The sequence below is a fragment of the Astatotilapia calliptera genome, chromosome 7, assembly GCF_964374335.1.
Source record: "Astatotilapia calliptera chromosome 7, fAstCal68.1, whole genome shotgun sequence".
Classification (NCBI taxonomy): Eukaryota; Metazoa; Chordata; class Actinopteri; order Cichliformes; family Cichlidae; genus Astatotilapia; species Astatotilapia calliptera.
Window position 1 is genome coordinate 17344877 of NC_137428.1, and position 17635 is coordinate 17362511.

At 41.4% G+C, this 17635-nt stretch overlaps 1 protein-coding gene across 5 annotated transcripts in view; it reads left to right on the forward strand.

Annotated features, from left to right (window-relative positions):
- col5a1 (procollagen, type V, alpha 1) overlaps positions 1 to 17297 on the forward strand; it is a 75049-nt gene extending 57752 nt beyond the window's left edge. For 3 of the 5 annotated variants that reach the window (XM_026173328.2, XM_080304151.1, XM_026173329.2), the window contains 31 exons: positions 59 to 112; positions 212 to 265; positions 362 to 415; positions 1044 to 1151; positions 1265 to 1354; positions 1869 to 1922; positions 2213 to 2320; positions 2419 to 2526; positions 3607 to 3660; positions 3788 to 3841; positions 3942 to 4049; positions 4130 to 4183; positions 4302 to 4409; positions 6114 to 6167; positions 6364 to 6471; positions 6605 to 6658; positions 6763 to 6816; positions 6910 to 6963; positions 7051 to 7104; positions 7207 to 7314; positions 7491 to 7544; positions 7620 to 7673; positions 7832 to 7939; positions 8170 to 8223; positions 8310 to 8345; positions 8441 to 8494; positions 8611 to 8878; positions 10110 to 10222; positions 11751 to 11819; positions 15817 to 16050; positions 16290 to 17297. In XM_026173328.2, coding sequence (XP_026029113.2) covers positions 59 to 112; positions 212 to 265; positions 362 to 415; positions 1044 to 1151; positions 1265 to 1354; positions 1869 to 1922; positions 2213 to 2320; positions 2419 to 2526; positions 3607 to 3660; positions 3788 to 3841; positions 3942 to 4049; positions 4130 to 4183; positions 4302 to 4409; positions 6114 to 6167; positions 6364 to 6471; positions 6605 to 6658; positions 6763 to 6816; positions 6910 to 6963; positions 7051 to 7104; positions 7207 to 7314; positions 7491 to 7544; positions 7620 to 7673; positions 7832 to 7939; positions 8170 to 8223; positions 8310 to 8345; positions 8441 to 8494; positions 8611 to 8878; positions 10110 to 10222; positions 11751 to 11819; positions 15817 to 16050; positions 16290 to 16436 — 2685 coding nt within the window. In that variant the 3' untranslated portion in view covers positions 16437 to 17297. Of the gene's footprint in view, positions 1 to 58; positions 113 to 211; positions 266 to 361; positions 416 to 1043; positions 1152 to 1264; positions 1355 to 1868; positions 1923 to 2212; positions 2321 to 2418; positions 2527 to 3606; positions 3661 to 3787; positions 3842 to 3941; positions 4050 to 4129; positions 4184 to 4301; positions 4410 to 6113; positions 6168 to 6363; positions 6472 to 6604; positions 6659 to 6762; positions 6817 to 6909; positions 6964 to 7050; positions 7105 to 7206; positions 7315 to 7490; positions 7545 to 7619; positions 7674 to 7831; positions 7940 to 8169; positions 8224 to 8309; positions 8346 to 8440; positions 8495 to 8610; positions 8879 to 10109; positions 10223 to 11750; positions 11820 to 11884; positions 11954 to 15816; positions 16051 to 16289 lie in introns of all 5 variants that reach the window. The other 2 variants (XM_080304150.1, XM_080304152.1) reach the window with 2 other exon arrangements.
- The last annotated feature ends 338 nt before the right edge of the window (positions 17298 to 17635 follow it).

Here is a 17635-nt window from a genome sequence, read left to right on the forward strand (position 1 = left end):
AGGTTTCGATCAGACACGCGATTCTTAACTCAATTATGTGCTTTTTAAATTTTTATAGGGATTGCCTGGGCCTCAGGGACCAACAGGTTTCCCAGGACCAAAGGGCCCCCCTGTAAGTCCAGACACTCTACTGAAATATGAGCTTTGCCCTTTGTCTTTCCATTCTGTGTGACCTTTAATATAAATTCTTTAATTTGTTTGAAATTCTCAGGGACCTGCAGGGAAAGACGGATTGCCAGGACATCCTGGACAGAGAGGAGAAACTGTGAGTGTGCTGTGCTTTGGTTATTCAACTCTTTATCTTATATCTACATCCACTGAGGCAACTTTATGACTTTTATTTCCTTTTTATAATACACAGGGATTCCAAGGCAAAACAGGCCCTCCTGGTCCTCCAGGAGTGGTTGGACCTCAGGTGAGTGACAGCCATTGAGTGTTTCTCTTAGTTGCTTCATTGACGCACAGCTTTTTGTTCACTGTATTCCTTTGTGCGCAAACAAATAGCTATCAATTTCCTACAAAAAATAATTAAATATGCATTTGCATTGTTTTTCGAAAAATTAGGCTCTTGCAGAATTGCAAACCTTTCACACACAGAAGCACAATAGAAACCTATAAGTTGTCATTAGGAATGCTTTCTTAGCATTTTGCTCGGTGAATGAAAATCGATTTAGCTCCTCTTACCTATATCTCAAGAGCCACGACTTAAGTGTTGTTTATCCTCTTTCATATTTGCAATGGGCTCTTCATCCATTATGCATAAATGTTTAACAGACTTTTCCTCCCAGCCGTTCTGCTAATGCCGGCTGAGGACATTCATAATAATGAAGCTGTATGTGGCTTTAATGACTAGTAAGCCTCCCACACAGCAAATGTTCAGCTTTTCCTCGCCACGTTTCTAATAAATGGAAAAATTGTTATATCATTTTTGTGTTAATTTGCTGATTTTGCTCTCTGCTTTGTCCCTCTTTTCACACTTCCTCTGTAACTTGGTTTTATACTTTAGTGTTGAATGGGATATATTTATTTATTTTCAATTCTAGGGACCAACAGGTGAGACTGGACAAACGGGAGAACGTGGACACCCTGGACCCCCGGGACCACCTGGTGAGCAAGGTCTGCCTGGAGCTGCAGGAAAAGAAGGAGCCAAGGTGAAACTTGAAGTTCTATTTATTAGTGAACTTTTTTTTTTTAACATTGTCAGCTAATTAAAATACATGTATGTAACTACAAAGCTCATATTTGTTTCCCATTTCACTTACAGGGTGATCCTGGCCCTGCTGGCCCGTCTGGTAAAGATGGCCCACCTGGGCAAAGAGGTTTCCCTGGAGAGAGAGGTCTGCCTGGTCCTGTGGTTAGTATTGCCTTCTGCTTTGTTTAAAGCCTCGTGACAAAATCAATATCACTCACAGCTTGGTTATTGCATAATAGTTCTGGACTATTAAATTTCTGTAAGAATGCGGTAAACCTCAAGAAATGGAGATGATATCAGATCCACTCGTCAGTAAAGGAACAGCCTGCTCTTGGCTGATTTTTTTTATCTTTTTCAAATAATTCTAACTTGACAAAGTCGTGTCCTGGTAGTTACGCAACTTATATTGTTTTCTTCATGCCATTTTATTACAAAGCCTTTTCATTAACCTTAGGATTCAGACTTTATGTGATGCACTAGCTCCTTTGGGTGTTTGCTGCAGTTTTGCCAAACTGTTTTCCCCTTCAACTCTCAACCTTCACTTTGGAGTCTATAGGAGGCTTTCCATCTCATGCTGAGCCTCTTTGCAGATAAGGAGTGCAGTGTAAGGTAGAATGTGTGCTTCCCCAACAGATGTGTTTGTTTTCTGAGGCCTTTATTTCACTCTCATCTGCAGGGAGCTCATGGCCTGAAAGGGAATGAGGGTCCTCCTGGCCCACCTGGCCCTGCTGTGAGTACAATTTACCGCATCCGTATCCCCACTTTGTCACTCTCACCTTCTGTACTCTCTCTGCATCTCTGATATCTTCATAGTAAAGTTCCTACCCTCAGCTATTCCAGACCCTTATATAATATAATGATATGCACTGTTTGCTACTTACATAAGGGAGGTCTGACCTATTTGATGTGCCTGATATTATGCTTTAGTTTCCTGTGTTGGATGGCTTTGATATTAATGGTGTCTTATTTCGATAACTAGCTACCAGCTAGCTAATAACACAGTGTGTGGTACTGCTGTAGGGTTCTCCTGGTGAGCGTGGTCCTGCAGGGCCAGCAGGACCTACAGGTCTCCCAGGACGCTCTGGCCCCCAGGGACCTCCAGGCCCTGCTGGAGAGAAAGGTGGACCGGTAAGAGCACCACATTGTAGGAATAGCATGGCTACACTGCACATTTTTGTCTCACTGACAAACACAATGTTGCTCTATGTCAACAATCATTATTTTAGGGAGAGAAAGGACCTCAAGGTCCAGCTGGAAGAGATGGTATTCAGGGACCTGTTGGTCTGCCAGGACCTGGAGGACCTCCTGGCCCACCTGGAGAGGACGGAGACAAGGTACAATAGTATTTTTGGTTTATTTGTATCCACGTGAAGAAAAATATAATGCAATTTAATAAAGCTGCACTTAAATGTCTTTTTTTGGTTTTTGAGCAGTTGTTGTTTCACAATCTGTGTCTCTCTGTGTACGCACAGGCCTAAACTAGACACTAAACTTTGCAATTGGGCTCCCAGCCAGACCCTCTTGTCTCTTTCTCTGTGACCTTAAAACGCTGTGAGGGGAATTTGTCTGACAGGGTTTGCATCGATTAACAGATCCTTAAAAGGAGAACTGGCCTTGTTGCTGCTTTGTACCCGTCTTTACAAACAGACACAGAGAGAGAGGCAACGACAGGATGGGTGAAAGTGACCCTTTAGTATTCAGATCCAAGCAACTGCTCATCCCTTCTAAAACATTTGCAGGAAGATCAGCTGCGGAAATACTCAGAGGATAATCTCTCATCCTTTGAAGAATGCCTCAGTTCTTAACTGGCCTTACAACATTCCCCGTGGTGTAAACGGACAAAGAGAATACAGAGGGTATTTGCCATGCAGATAAAAAACGATCTTGCCAGATAATGTTTACATACATTCAGACACTTTCTCATTATAAGCCCAGCTCACAGGGAATGGATAAGTCCAAGGCCTTTATTTAGGAGACTAAAGCCACCACAGAAAGAGCTTTTTCTGATTCAAACACCAAAGTAAATGCCTTTGGTTTTTGGTGGTTATTAGCATTATTTTTAACACCCACACAGGCATTTGGGGGGAACAAAGTACAAGGTTCTTCAGTTGGTATATTCTGGTTTAAACAGGTTCTGATGGGAGTCATAATATATTCTGTTTTGGCTGCTTGTTCTGTCACTGAGTCAGCCATCACGATAAGCCCCCTTCAGAAGTATATTTTTTAGGGAAGGAGTGATGTAATTGAGATATCTATAGGCAGATCTAAAGGTACAAAACAATGTTTTTTGAAAGGAAGGACAGTTCAGGCAAATTAGAGATTGTTAAGAATATTCATTGTCAAAGTTTTATTTTCCTTTTATGTGCATACCACTGGCTATTTTTTTGTTTCACGCTTTGATGCTCTCTTCACAGGGAGAGATTGGAGAGCCGGGCCAGAAAGGAAGTAAGGGTGACAAAGGAGAACATGTAAGTTTGTCTGTAGAAAACACATCATTTATTCATTGTTTTGCTTTCTAGAATTCTGAGGCTGATACATGAATTTTAAATACTGAGTGACAGACAAAATTACGCTTTTTCATGTCCCCAACTGCAGGGTCCACCCGGTCCTACTGGCCCTCAAGGACCTGTTGGAGCACCGGGTCCTGCTGTAAGTGTCCATTTTGAGCTATGTGTTCACATTATTCAGTGCCTTATCTATGTGTTAGCAGACTGACTCTCATTATCTCATTATCTCTTCTGCTGTGCAGGGTGCAGATGGTGAGCCTGGTCCCAGAGGTCAGCAGGGTATGTTTGGCCAGAAAGGAGATGAAGGATCCAGAGGATTCCCCGGACCTCCAGGCCCAGTTGGTCTGCAGGTGCGAACTAGAGTATTAAGCAAACTTCAACCATGGTTTTATTTAGAAAGATCTGATTAAATAATTTTTTAACCTTTCAGGGCTTACCTGGTCCACCTGGCGAGAAAGGTGAAACTGGAGATGTTGGTCAAATGGTAAGAGCTTAGTTTGTGCGCATTCTGACTGTGTTATCATTGAGCACCTTTACACTACAAGGAGCATGAAGATGAATTCCATTTCTTAAACTGAGGTGGCTCTGCTTGTTGCCTACAGGGTCCACCAGGTCCCCCTGGTCCCAGAGGTCCCTCAGGACCCCCGGGAGCCGACGGTTCTCAGGGACCTCCCGGTGGTATTGGAAACCCTGGTGCTGTTGGAGAAAAGGTAAAACTCTTTTTCTTTTTCTTTTTTTTTGGATGGAATGATTTTAGCCGGAAACTCAACCATTCATGTGTATAATGTAGTTTGATTAGTCCCGTCAGTAGTGGGACTTTTGAGGCTGATAACATAATCAATATTTAATGAGTTGAAATTCTGATATGACACATTCATATCAGCTGTTTAGACTCCTGACGATCGAACTTTTCCTCCGTTATAGATATATTTGCGGTGCTGGGTATGTTTATTTTCAGACTCACCTGTCATAGAGAGAAAGTTTTAACTTGGAGAAGCGAACTTAAAAAAGTCAGATTCATTGTGCTAAGCAGTTTGTTTGGGTTGTGTTTTATACAAAGACTGATACCTCTTGAAAGGCTTTTGCAGCTATTAATATTTCACATGCCTATTTATATGATACCATTTGGGATGTTTTTTTCCTACTCGAGAGTGACAGATGCACGCCAAATCGAATGGACAGGGTGTCATTCCCGACAGTAGCCTGCTGCTGGGGTGGAGAGATTATAAATAAATTGTCAAAAAGATCTTACTGCAATTCTAAGAAGATAAATGCATTATTAAAGGCGGCTACAGCTTTCATTTGTTGCTGCTGCTTCATCATCGAGGCCTCCTTTGGTAGTTTTTGCAGCCGCTGGAATGCAGCGCTGGGCAGTTTTTTTGTTGTTTTTCAGCGCTTGCTGTCCGGGGTGATGGTATAATTTGCTTTATCTGGTTCGGTCAATAGAATCACCTCTTGCTCCTTTCTAATCTCCCCGAGGATAGCCTGTCCTGCTTCTGTGCAAGCAAACACAGCGGTCTTTGGGCTAATCGGGCGTCAGCTGAGCTGGCATTTTATTATCCAGCCCAGGGAGCTGCCAAGCGACAGAGTCCTGGCCTTTTTTTGGTAAACACATCCCTCACTGTGTCTGTGATGAGCAGCTGCCTTTTCCTGGTTTTCCTATTCTCAGCAGTCCTTAGTGAAGGTCATCATAAGAATGGAGTCAAGGCCTCTGCAGGGCTTCGGAGGCGCAGCATTGCATAAAACAGCAGCGTACGCCGCTAATACAGGCGGATCAGTGAGGCTTGTAAACAGCCATACCAGCTGCTTAGAGGGAATTTCTTGACAGCATGGAGGCAGATTTTGGAAAACAGCCAGACACTAATTTAGAGTATCAGTTGATGTTCACAACACAGAGCTATTGTTCATGCTAGAGGGAATCTGGATATGCTTATCATAACGAGTCACTGTGCAGCTTGTCGTTGGCTCTGCAGAGCTGTGCCATCAACTGACATCCTTGTTTCCCAAACATGACATGGGCTAATATTCTTCCACTAAACACGTGTGTGGTAGACCTCAGTAGGGAGGACAGTAGTCTCATATGGCAGTGAATAACGATAGTGCTTGGCATATAGGTGAGTCAACAGGGCAATAAGGCAAAAGGAAGAGGACAAGATATATGGGCAGGGTCCAGGGAGAACAGTGAGGTCAGTGCCGTCCTTGCTCCTGCCACCCAGTCTGCCTGCACTTGATGAATTGAAATCTCTTGTGCCATCTCTTTCTATTCCCATTTTTGGTGACAAGGACACTGGGACAGTGAGGGGCTGCAGTAAATTATGGGATTTTTAGAACCACAGAAGATCAACAAATCACTTTACTTGTAATGTATGTCTCTCTCTCACCTACTAATACCCCTTGTTGCCCACCTCTTTCAGGGAGATACCGGTGAAACGGGAGAGCCAGGCCCTCAGGGAGAAGTTGGCCCACCAGTGAGTTATCTCAGTCTATTTCATTTCATTTTTATTAAAAAAAAACACAACAAAGAGTTTATCTATAATGTCCATGATGTTAAAAAGAGATTGTATTTATCTTCCACAGGCCATTTTCCTCATGTTGTACACTAGCAACTCTGAATTCTAGCTTATACAAGTAATTGCACTGGTAACATGCTGCATATTATTATAGGGTTCAAGAGGAGAACGAGGAGAGAAGGGAGAGGCTGGTCCGGCTGGTGCTGCTGGACCTCCAGGCCCTAAGGGACCCCCAGGAGATGATGGTCCAAAAGGCAGCCCAGTAAGTTCTGTTCCAGGTTTTTTATTAAAATACACTTTGCAACATAAGTCATTAAGCAGAGGACGATTATAGTTACTTAAAAGTAAATGTCTAAAAAAGAACAAACAAAAAATGTAACTTTATTCATTTTCAGGGTCCAAGTGGTTTCCCTGGTGACCCCGGCCCCCCTGGAGAGCCTGGTCCAGCTGTACGTATGGCAGCTGTTCTGTGAATAAACCATCCAAACTTAAGTCTTTATGCACTTTTTATTGCAAAACATCATGACTGAGACCCTCTTCAATTCCAATACAGGGCTTAGACGGTTTACCGGGTGACAAGGGCGATGATGGAGAGGCTGGTCAGGCTGTGAGTGTTATTTTTTCTTTTCCACTCTGCTGCATGTCATTACTGAGAAATGTAAATAGTCTTTTCAATGTTGAATTATTTCTTTTAAACCAGGGTTCACCTGGACCAACTGGAGAATCTGGTCCTGCTGGACCACCAGGAAAGAGAGTAAGTGCTGCCCTGCACTGTCTTACTCCTATCCTTGTGAAAATGTTAAAAAGTTGCTTAATTTATTTTATTTTATTTTTTAAATAGGGGCCTCCTGGACCTGCAGGACCCGAGGGAAGACAAGGAGAGAAGGGAGGCAAGGTAATTCATCCAAAAACACAAAAAATTTTTGTGTAAGTAAAACAACCTAACAAATGAGCTAACATCAAATGTTTTCGTGTGAATCATTTTCCTGTGTGAAAGGGAGAGCCTGGGTTAGAAGGTCCCCCTGGAAAAACAGGTCCCGTTGGTCCTCAAGGATCACCCGGAAAGCCAGGTCCTGAAGGTCTCAGGGGAATCCCTGGTGCTGTCGTAAGTATCTTATTTCTCAGCCTCGCAGCGATTCATCACTGTCATACCTTTATGTAGTGTGGTTTTGTTTAAACAGCATATATGATTCGCTAATTTGCTAAATAAATCCAGAATATTAAAAGGAACTGGTTTTCTTGTGAAGTGGGGTTAAAAAAACTCTACAAATGTTTTTGCAGGGAGAACAAGGTCTACCTGGTGCCCCAGGCCCAGATGGACCTCCCGGACCTATGGTGAGTAGAAATAACTTGTATTGCCATGCCTCATATAATGTGCGACTGGATCTGACAGCTTACATTTTCTCACAGGGCCCACCTGGCTTACCTGGTTTGAAAGGAGACTCTGGTGTCAAAGGAGAAAAGGTGAGCTACTTCAGGAACCAATTTAGTGATTGCTGAGTTGTTTTTTCCTTTTATTTTTTTGTTTTCCACTGACCATCAAATTCTTACTCCTCTGATTGGAACGTGTCTCATTAAATGTTGCTTTGATTACATGTGCTTGTGTTGTTCTGTTTGCTCAGGGCCATCCAGGTCTTATTGGTTTAATTGGACCACCAGGTGAACAGGGAGAGAAAGGTGACAGAGGCCTTCCTGGTCCTTCTGGATCAGCTGGTCCCAAAGGAGACAATGTGAGTAAACAACACTGCACCTACATTTTTGAACAGCAGCTCAGTTTGTGCCATTAGTCAGCTAGCTATTGACAGACTTTTGTTTGATCTTCCTTATTTAGCAAGAGCAAATTGGTACCACTGGTGTTAATATCTTTCATACTAGTCAATACTGTTGCCTTAGGAATAAAGAAGGTTTTTTTTTCTTGGCACACAACATTTATGGATTTGCAATTTCTCTTTTCTTTCAGGGTATTGCTGGTCCTGCGGGTCCACTTGGTCCCATTGGCCCCCCTGGATTACCTGTAAGCTTAGCACGTGTGTCTTACTATAGACTCATGATGTAATGTTTGAGCCAGTACTGATCACTTGATTGTCTCTGTGTTTTTAGGGTCCCCCGGGTCCTAAAGGAGCTAAAGGCTCATCGGTAAGTGATTAACCAAAAGCTGCAAAAAAACGCAAGCATTTATCATGACACTTATTTACGAAGATTAACCGCTGGTTTCATTTTGTCCTGCTCAGGGTCAAACTGGACCAAAGGGAGAGACTGGTACACCTGGACCTCCTGGCCCTCCTGTAAGTAGATGCTCTACTTTTTGAGCAGTAAAATTCAAAATGACGAAATCAGTCATTATAATTTTGGTTGACAGTAACCGACATTTATCTCCTCTCGTGTCATCTCTCCATAAAAGGGACCTCCTGGTGATGTCATCCACCCACTCCCCATCCAGGCTCCTATTAAGGGCCGATCACGTAGGAACATCGATGCCAGCCAGATGGTGGACGATGCAGCTATGGATGCCAACTATAAAGACTATGATGATGGCATGGAGGAAATCTTTGGCTCACTTAACTCTCTTAAGTTGGAGATTGAGCAGATGAAGCACCCACTGGGCACCCAGGGCAACCCTGCACGTACCTGCAAGGACCTGCAGCTCTGCCACCCTGATTTCCCTGATGGTTCGTGTTACATTTAGCCCAAATTGGTGCTTTGTTTAATTCTCTTTCTTTACGCCTTTTAAACTTTAACAAAATCAAACACAGCTAGCTAGAAATGTTTGTAGAAAGTCAGTGTTACTGGCCACAAATCGGGTATGTAATGTTAATGGTGAAACAAACAAAAAAAAAGAAGAATACAGCCTGACTCAATATTTCCTGTTTCACTACATGCTCTTTTAACCCCTCCACCACCCCAACATGCACATCTGGGCTCCAGGGGTGGATATACTTGTCACCCCTTATTTCTATATTGTAACATATACAGGGAGTCATGTGCCCTGCATAACTTAAACCCAGCCTTTAATAATGGGTCATGATGAATAAATCCGAAAGATGCTTACAACTAAAAACAAAACAAAAACCAAAAATAAATTAATAATATAATAATGCATTAAATTAAGTAATTTTTTCTTAATCTGCCTGCAGATTAAAAACCTTTTTGTATTCATATTTGAATGTGTTGACTGGACAAAACAAGCCATCGCATTCCTGTGTTTTTCTAATATTTATTTATCATGAAAATAATTGTTAGTCACAAACAAACGTCCAAATATAAATCACTGTTTAATTCTGTTTTGTAATACAGAGGCGTATTATATCTGCAGTGTATCCGTCACAGGAGCGTGACACTTGCAATTGCTCACATACGGACTAGTTAATTAATAATTAATTAGTAAACAAAGTACTTTTCCACTTCTCGGTGCATCATCCATCTCTAGGTGAGGATGTTATCAAACAGCAGGATTTACTTTTCAAAAATGAATGTTTGATAAACCATCTGGGATGTCTGGCGTGCTAATGAGTGAGGTGCATACCGCATAACCACAACATCCAAGGTTCAATTCCCTCTAATTGCTCCAGTTTCCTGATCGCTGTCTGCTTTGGCAGCTGTTAAAACGAAGCCAAAACCTTAAAAAATAGGATCAAATAATGAAATTAAATAATGAGTTATGCATTTATTAGCAATGCTAATTTAGAAGAAAAACACCCACAGTTTAGAATGTGTCTAATGTGAACTGAAGATGTAAACACAGAGGCACGACACACCCAGTGTCTAGCCTTACCTTGACCTCAATGAAACACTATATATATATTGAATTATATATTCTGTGCTCTCTCTCTCTCTCCCATCCGTGTGTGTGTGTGCGTGGGTGTGTTTTTGTGTGTCTTCTCCCTTCCTTTATCTGTCCAGGTGAGTACTGGATTGATCCAAACCAGGGCTGCTCCCGGGACTCCTTCAAGGTTTACTGCAACTTCACAGCAAGCGGCGAGAGCTGCATCTTCCCAGATAAGAAGTCTGGAGGGGTAAGTCTGGCTGTGTGTATACAAGCAATGCAATCGCACAACATGAGATGACAACACAGTAAACAGAAAGTTTGGGCCTTAAAAAAACAACAAAAAACAAAATCTTTGCTATTTTCATCATCTATTTTGGTGATAAGATTGACAGCAAGGGTAATGTGAGCCGAGCACTCTCGATAAGCTTTTTAAAATTTTTTACCCTTCACATTTGGGACTAACCTGAGCATGCCAAAGCAACACTATATACAACAGTAAATGTATTTACCCGTATAATTAGCCTCCGCGAGATTAGCCAGTGTGTTGCTTCTAAGAAGATGTGGGAGATGATTCACCAGGACTCCTCCTGCATATCCCACGAGAGGGACCGAGTTATTTTGCTAGCGTGCAAAAGTCTCCTTTTAGTCCTGCAGCGAGACAAGCACTCACATTCACTCTGTTGTTTCAGAACCATTTTTAGATAGAATGACATTAAGGACTTTATCACCCATAAAAGCCTTTGGCAGGTGAGAAGATTTTTGCTTCATTATGCATGAATGCGTGAAGGAGTGTAGCACAGCGGAGTGGTGAAACATTGGGAACACTGTCTTTGACGAGTCGGGGGTTGTGTAATAGCGGCGCGCTACAGCCATTTTAATGATCCCACTCACCAAGCCTCAGAGGAGCGGGAGTTTGCCTAAGCTCGGAATAATGAAGCAGACTTTTTATAGCGCGCTGGTGATGGGCTGTTCTCATTCGTGTCAGGGCTGTGAGAAAGAAAAGCCCGCGTTGTCTGTCTTTTTGCTTTCAGACATCCAAACACTCCCATGCGCGTTTTGAGATGGGCGCAGTGGTCACAAGAGCACACGCTTTGTAAGATCCTCAAAGGGATAGTGCTGCCTTCAAGGTTGAATTTTCTCCTCCACTCTGTGCACCGTGGCAAAAAAAAAAAGTGAAGGTCACCTTGGATGCAGCGTGGGTCTAATGTGTGCCATCTCCCAGCGATAAGCGATCTCCGGCCCATCATTCATTAACGCATTAAGCCATTGATGACAGCCCCATATCAGACCCTGCTCTCTAATTATAGAGAAATTCATCATTGTCATGGCTGAGACCATTAGAGCTGTGCCCCCGTTGGCCAGTTCACAGCTTTTAATGGCGTAACAAAGTTAGTGCACCATGGCTGCACGGCGCTGACACCGAGCAGCAGGGATGGAGGCCCGCACTATCAGAGCTCCTTGCCTGCGATCATTTCTTAATTAATCACTGTGTACTCATGAATTTTTCAGCGGCAATTAGCTGCCAGCCCCAGTGTGTACAGTACAAAATAGCATAATGGCTTACAAAAATCTTCTTCCCTGGTCCAGTCGGTCGGTCTCACTGCGAAACTGTTTCAGGTTTTTGGAAGACTCCTCAGAAGACAAACAGAAGGCGAGAGAACAAAGCTGAGAGGGGATGTGGGATTTCTGTCGGATCTTGTTTCCTTTTCTTATAACACTGCTGTTTTTCCTCCTCCTCCTCCATCCTCTTCCTCTTTGTCGATCCATGCCCCCAGGCTAGGCTCACTTCCTGGCTAAAGGAGAATCCCGGTTCCTGGTTCAGTGAATTCAAACGTGGTAAACTGGTAAGCCAGACCCCCGACTTTCTCAAGTCCCTTTCCCTTCCCTGAATGCCTCTTATATTTTACAGAGCAAAATGGCAAAATGGCCCAAAGACTCGCCAGGCACATGGTATAGTCACTACAAGAGAGGTTCCCTGGTAAGTGTTGCTGCCCGCGGTCCCGGAGTCCTGGCTCAGGTCTGGACTCCGTGTGCCTGAGGCTCTGCATGGTTCTGGTTCTGTGAAGTATGTATCGACTGGCTCCTCGCTTGCTGGTTGTTTCGTTATTGAGTTGCATGATTCAGCATGAGCTGCACTCACCTTCAGTCCAACGACATAGTCGGATGCTCTTACACGGAAATGGAGGAGAGGTTTGTGGACCATTCAAAGCAAGAAATGGAATCTGGTGAAGAAACATATTTAGTCTAAAAAAAAGGAAAACAATGTGCGTAAAAATTCTTGTCATACCTCTGCTACATTAAGAGAGCATCTTTAAAGAGTGACTGTGTGCCTTGACAATCCCACGGCTCTGTTAGTTCATCCACTGATAGTTGATTTATTAGTGTGGACAAAACGTCTCAGACTGAATGCATCGCTTACACATTTGTTATTGTTTTTTTGTGATCTCGACAAGCTCTTGCCTCAGCAGGGCATCTGTCCTCCACAAATGGCAAAACCCAAGTGTCATTCTCTCTCAGCTTGCACTCACATTCCCATTCTCTCCCTTAAACGCTGGAGAGTACCTCTGAGTCAAATGGGTCAGGCACTCAGTCACAACCCAGGGGCCCTCTGGGTACTCAGTCACTGTTGACTTGCGACTGTGATGATAAAGAGGTAATGTGCCTATGATGATGCCAGGCTGGATTCACACGCTGTACGGGTCAGGGCGGGAGGGAGGGGATGACGAGTGGTGGGGTAAATGAGAAAAGCACGGACCTGCTCAGCCACAGTTTGAGCCACAGTGCCGACACTCACAGACATAAATTACAGAGAAACAGTCTTAATTTTTTAAAATATATTCATAATTAAAAAATCAAATTAGATCATTTATCCTCATTATTAGCTGGAGATTGCGTCAAGTCAAAGTGTCGGCACTCTGGGCTCTTTATATGCATGTGTGTGTGCATGGACCTTCGCTTACGTGGAAGAATGAGTGGTAATAGACGAACAGACACACAGACAGTTTGCTGCTCTGGCTGCATGGAAGGGATCCGCATGTGCATGAGTCTTCAGTAAGTCCTGTTTGTCTGAAAGACAAAGTGACCATGTGGATCTAATGGATTCCTGCTGGTTGGTATGCAAATAGTCATTTACGGACATTAAAATGAAATACAACTGTTTCCAAAATCTGCTGTCTTGTCAGTCAGTCAGGATTACTATAATCAGCTTAATGCGACTTTTTGTTTTCCTTCTTGTAACATGAGCCTGAAAAGCAGGGATGCTGGGTTAATTATAGGCTAATTAGCAAGCAATTAACATATCATTACTGCCACATAGTTCCTATTACGACAATACATTTTCATGATTTTACCATAATTTGCTCGTATCGCTTATATATTTTACATAATCACACAATTACGATTTAAATGAGCTCTTTAGTTATGCTTATTTTTTATACTTTGAAGGTAGATTTGTTCCGCATTAAGCCTTGAACATCAGTGCAGCTCCCGGGCATAAGGCCTTGGAAATATTCTGCACTTATCCTCCTCTTCTAAAAATTTACACATATTTGTACGTTACTTAAGGATAAGGCTGGTAATTACATTTTTTATTCGTTGTCAGCAGATTTCATTAAAGACCCAAACCAACAATGAATTACAGCACTAATAAGCACAGTGTGTTTAACGCCTGATAGCGATGCTGTTATAAACACTCAAAATTGTACTAAATGTGTATTGAACTGCAGCTGAATATGTGCTTTTTGATCTTTTCTTATAAAACTACACAACACAGATGCTCTAAGAACTTAAAGTAAAAATGACAGCTCTGTATTGCGGGCTGTTTTTGCAAAGATTTAAACATATGGTATTCGGTAGTAAGGTTGCTCTTGGTAATGTCAAGGCACTTTACCTGTTCAAAGATGGGATTTCACCTGAATAGGTCACTAAAAACTAAATTACCCCCTGTCTTGGTTTGATATTTCATCGTCTCCAAAATGGGAAAGGGCATTGCTATTTTGAGGAAATGCTCCGTGTATGTTCCTGCTTCTGTTATGATTGATGTTGTTCTGTCACACCTGGAGTATTGCCCAGTCAGCTTGTCAAGTGCTGCTGAAAAGCATTTAAAAAAACAAGCCTTCAAAAGGCGTAGAACAGGAGAGACAGATTAGTTCTCCATTGTTCTTCTCGCACTTGTGTTTGCGACGTTCATACATTGGTGGGGCCAAATTAACATCTAAATTAAGGTCAGGTCTGTTATTCATAGAAAGATGTGCCGCAGGTCTCACATAAGTAGCCTGTTGATTGTAAGAGGACGCTGTCAGTAAACTAATTGCACGGGCTCTTCAACTGGTTCCATTTTAGGCGCCATGTTTAATGTTGTTGCTGTTTTTGTTTTGTTTTTTTTACACATTTTACATTTTTTGTTTCTTTGTTCTTTTTAAACATATTTTAATGAATTTGTAGTGCAGTAACAAAATAGGTAAGGGTAGCATGAGAGATGCTTACTTTGATTACACAAACAATATGTATGAGTAGGTCATGATTTGTAAATAACTGAAATAGTTTAAAAAAAAGATTTCTTCACTCTCGAAACACACGAGGCAGTAATTTTGAGTAAAATGTATCTGAAATATATCAAGTCAAAGTTTTATTTTTTTTATTTATTATTCAAATAATTAATCATTAAGGAAAAATGTGCTCAGTACAAACTGAATGTGTACCAATCAAGTGAATTTCATTGAACCAGATTTCATTAAATTTGCATTGTACTTATGTAACAAAATTACAAGGAAAATTTACATTTAATTAAATTAGTTAAAGTCAGCATTTTGGGGAGATATTTTTATAACTTGAGCTCATTATATAATGTTATACTGCAGTATACTTATGACTAACTTGACAGTTGTTTTTTAAATTGATCCCACATTTTGGAGTCAGCTTCAAAGAAAGGCTGAGGTGAAATGTAAAAGTGAGGTCAGAGGTCAAATGTGACATTATATTGAGATGCAAACTATAATAGAGTATTTATAATTCCCATATGACAGTGTAATTTCTTAAATGTTGGCAATAAAAACAAAGGCAATAGAATTTTTTAGCAAAGTTTTGAAGATAAAAGGGATTTAATGAAAGTTTGACCTTATTTGAACTTGAAGAAGAGGTTAGATATCCAAAGTATTGTGATATTTTAAATCCCTATATGCCTAGATGTTATCAATACAAACAATGGCAGTAAGAAACATAGTTTTACTGCTCTATATATTATAATTATCACATTGACCTTCAGATCACTCTATTGAACTTGAAGGAAAGGTCAGAGGTCGGATGTGACATTTTAAAGCTTGGTCCTTTCTGCATATTGATAATATCCACCAAACTTGAAAGAAACATAGTTAAATCAAGTTAATTTCCTCAATTTCCAACCAATCAATCATGAAGCTGACCTTGACAACCTGGATGTAAGACAAATATTAATGGTCTGTTAACATTAGTCCACTCTACACCACTACAAAGGTTAATGAGAATTCATTCAAAAGTTCTCAAGCTATCACGTTTACAGACAGAAAGAACGACATATTTGTGAACGCCTAAAAAACAAAACTTTCTTGGTGGAGGTAATAAACAATGAAAAGTCTTTAGTATTGGACTGACATTAGCATTGTTTGGTTAAGGTCTTTATTACTAATTTTGATGAATGCCAGCCTTACTGCTCTACTAGGTCTATATGCTGAGTCATATTATATATTAATGGCACATCAAGTTTTTTGTCTGGTTGACTATTTTCAATAGTCAACACATAAAAAATGCTTCCAGGTGACAGAGGAAACTGCATGGTGTAAACATGGAAATGTCTTCTTTTTGCAGCTTTCCTATGTGGATGCCGAGGGCAATCCCATCGGTGTGGTCCAGATGACTTTCTTGCGGCTGTTGAGCGCAGCAGCCAGGCAGAACATGACATACAACTGCTACCAATCGGTGGCATGGCACGACCAGGAGCAGGACAACTATGACAAGGCCATCCGCTTCCTGGGCTCCAACGATGAGGAGATGTCTTATGACAACAACCCCTACATCCGCGCCTTAGTTGATGGCTGTGCGGTAAGTCAGGGAAGTGTGTGCGTATGTGTGGGTGTGTGTTTTTTGGGAGGTAAGCTGGGTTCCTTTGATGGAAACTGTTGGAAAGTTATGCTTTGAGTATCTTTGTAGTCGTTGCGTGAGCAGGAGTCCAGCAAATGTGTGTGTGTGTGTGTGTGTGTGGTGTTTCTTTCTCTTTTTTTGAAAAGAATATTTTCCGCACACTGATTCTTCAACCCCACTGTGTCTTTTCTCTTTGACAGCTGAAAAAGGGCTATGAAAAGACAGTACTTGAGATCAACACACCAAAGGTGGAACAGGTGCCATTTGTGGACGTCATGTTCAACGATTTTGGCGGCCCCACGCAGAAGTTCGGATTCGAAGTGGGGCCCGTCTGTTTCATCGGCTAAGACTTTTTAACTGAGCAAATGGAGAAAGAAAAAAAAAAAGCATATTTTTGTTTTCTCAAAAACAATTGATGAAAAAGAATAAGACGATTCTATTTGTAAAAGAAAAACGTTACTTTTTTTTCCAAAAAGCAACAAGTATAAAGTAAAATGAAATCAAGTTGAGAATGCGGTGAAATTTTTTTTATAGGAAACAGAGGAAAAAACCTTGAAACCTCAGTGTGCCTTCTCCATCACATGCAAGTTTTGAAACTGGATGTCAGATCCTCCTTCCTATACAGTTCACTCACACACAAAAACCTAGCCCCATGTCACCACACTTTTGTTCCAAACAACGAAGGCGACCTTGAGAGCCGCAGCCGTTCCAGACGGTCGCGCTATGTGCCTTGGACTCCATTTGATTTGGCTCTTTTTTTTCTTTGCTTTAGTTTTGATCTCATGTTTTCCTTCATCTCCCTGGCTTTGCTTTTTTCTCAGTTTGTTTGCTCATTTCACTACGGGAGCTTTGTTTGTGCATAATTGTCTCCCCATTCTCTTGGGATGGGCCATATATATATATATATAAATATATATATATATAAATATATATAAATGATTTTTTTTATGTTTGTAAGTACATTCTGTATATTTTTCTGGGTATCTTTTATTGCTTCTGGCTTCAAAACATGCATGTGACTTTCTATATTTGTGAGGTAGGAGCGCGTGGACGACATCCAAAATTGTAGAAAAGTGAGAGAATTCGACTTGTAAAATCAAAATCCAGAAAACAAACCCCAACCCCGTGGTGAGTCCTGTCTTGTTGCAACTGTGGAGCACGCCTTTGTTGTAATTTAAGAACAAAATGGAAATAAAGGACGAAAACAAGCTCTGTTATTATGTGACAGTTAATTTGCAGACAGAAAACGAAAAGAACAAAAAAAAAATACATTCCTCCTTTTTGTGTCCTCTGAACAGAACAAACCGCATTGGTGGCAATATTCTTAACTTAATAAAAGCCTTCTTCACGTTTCCTGAAATCTGACTGCAGTGGGAGATGATGATGGTGATGATGTCACATTGTAACGAAAACACAAAGAAATCGAAACCTAGGTGCTATTTTCTCTCTCTTCTGTGGTGCTATGTATTTTTTCTAGTTTTGTGTTTGAAATATGGAAAACTTGTGCTGAGAGTAACTCCATCGCCACCAGTCCCTTTGACTCGCT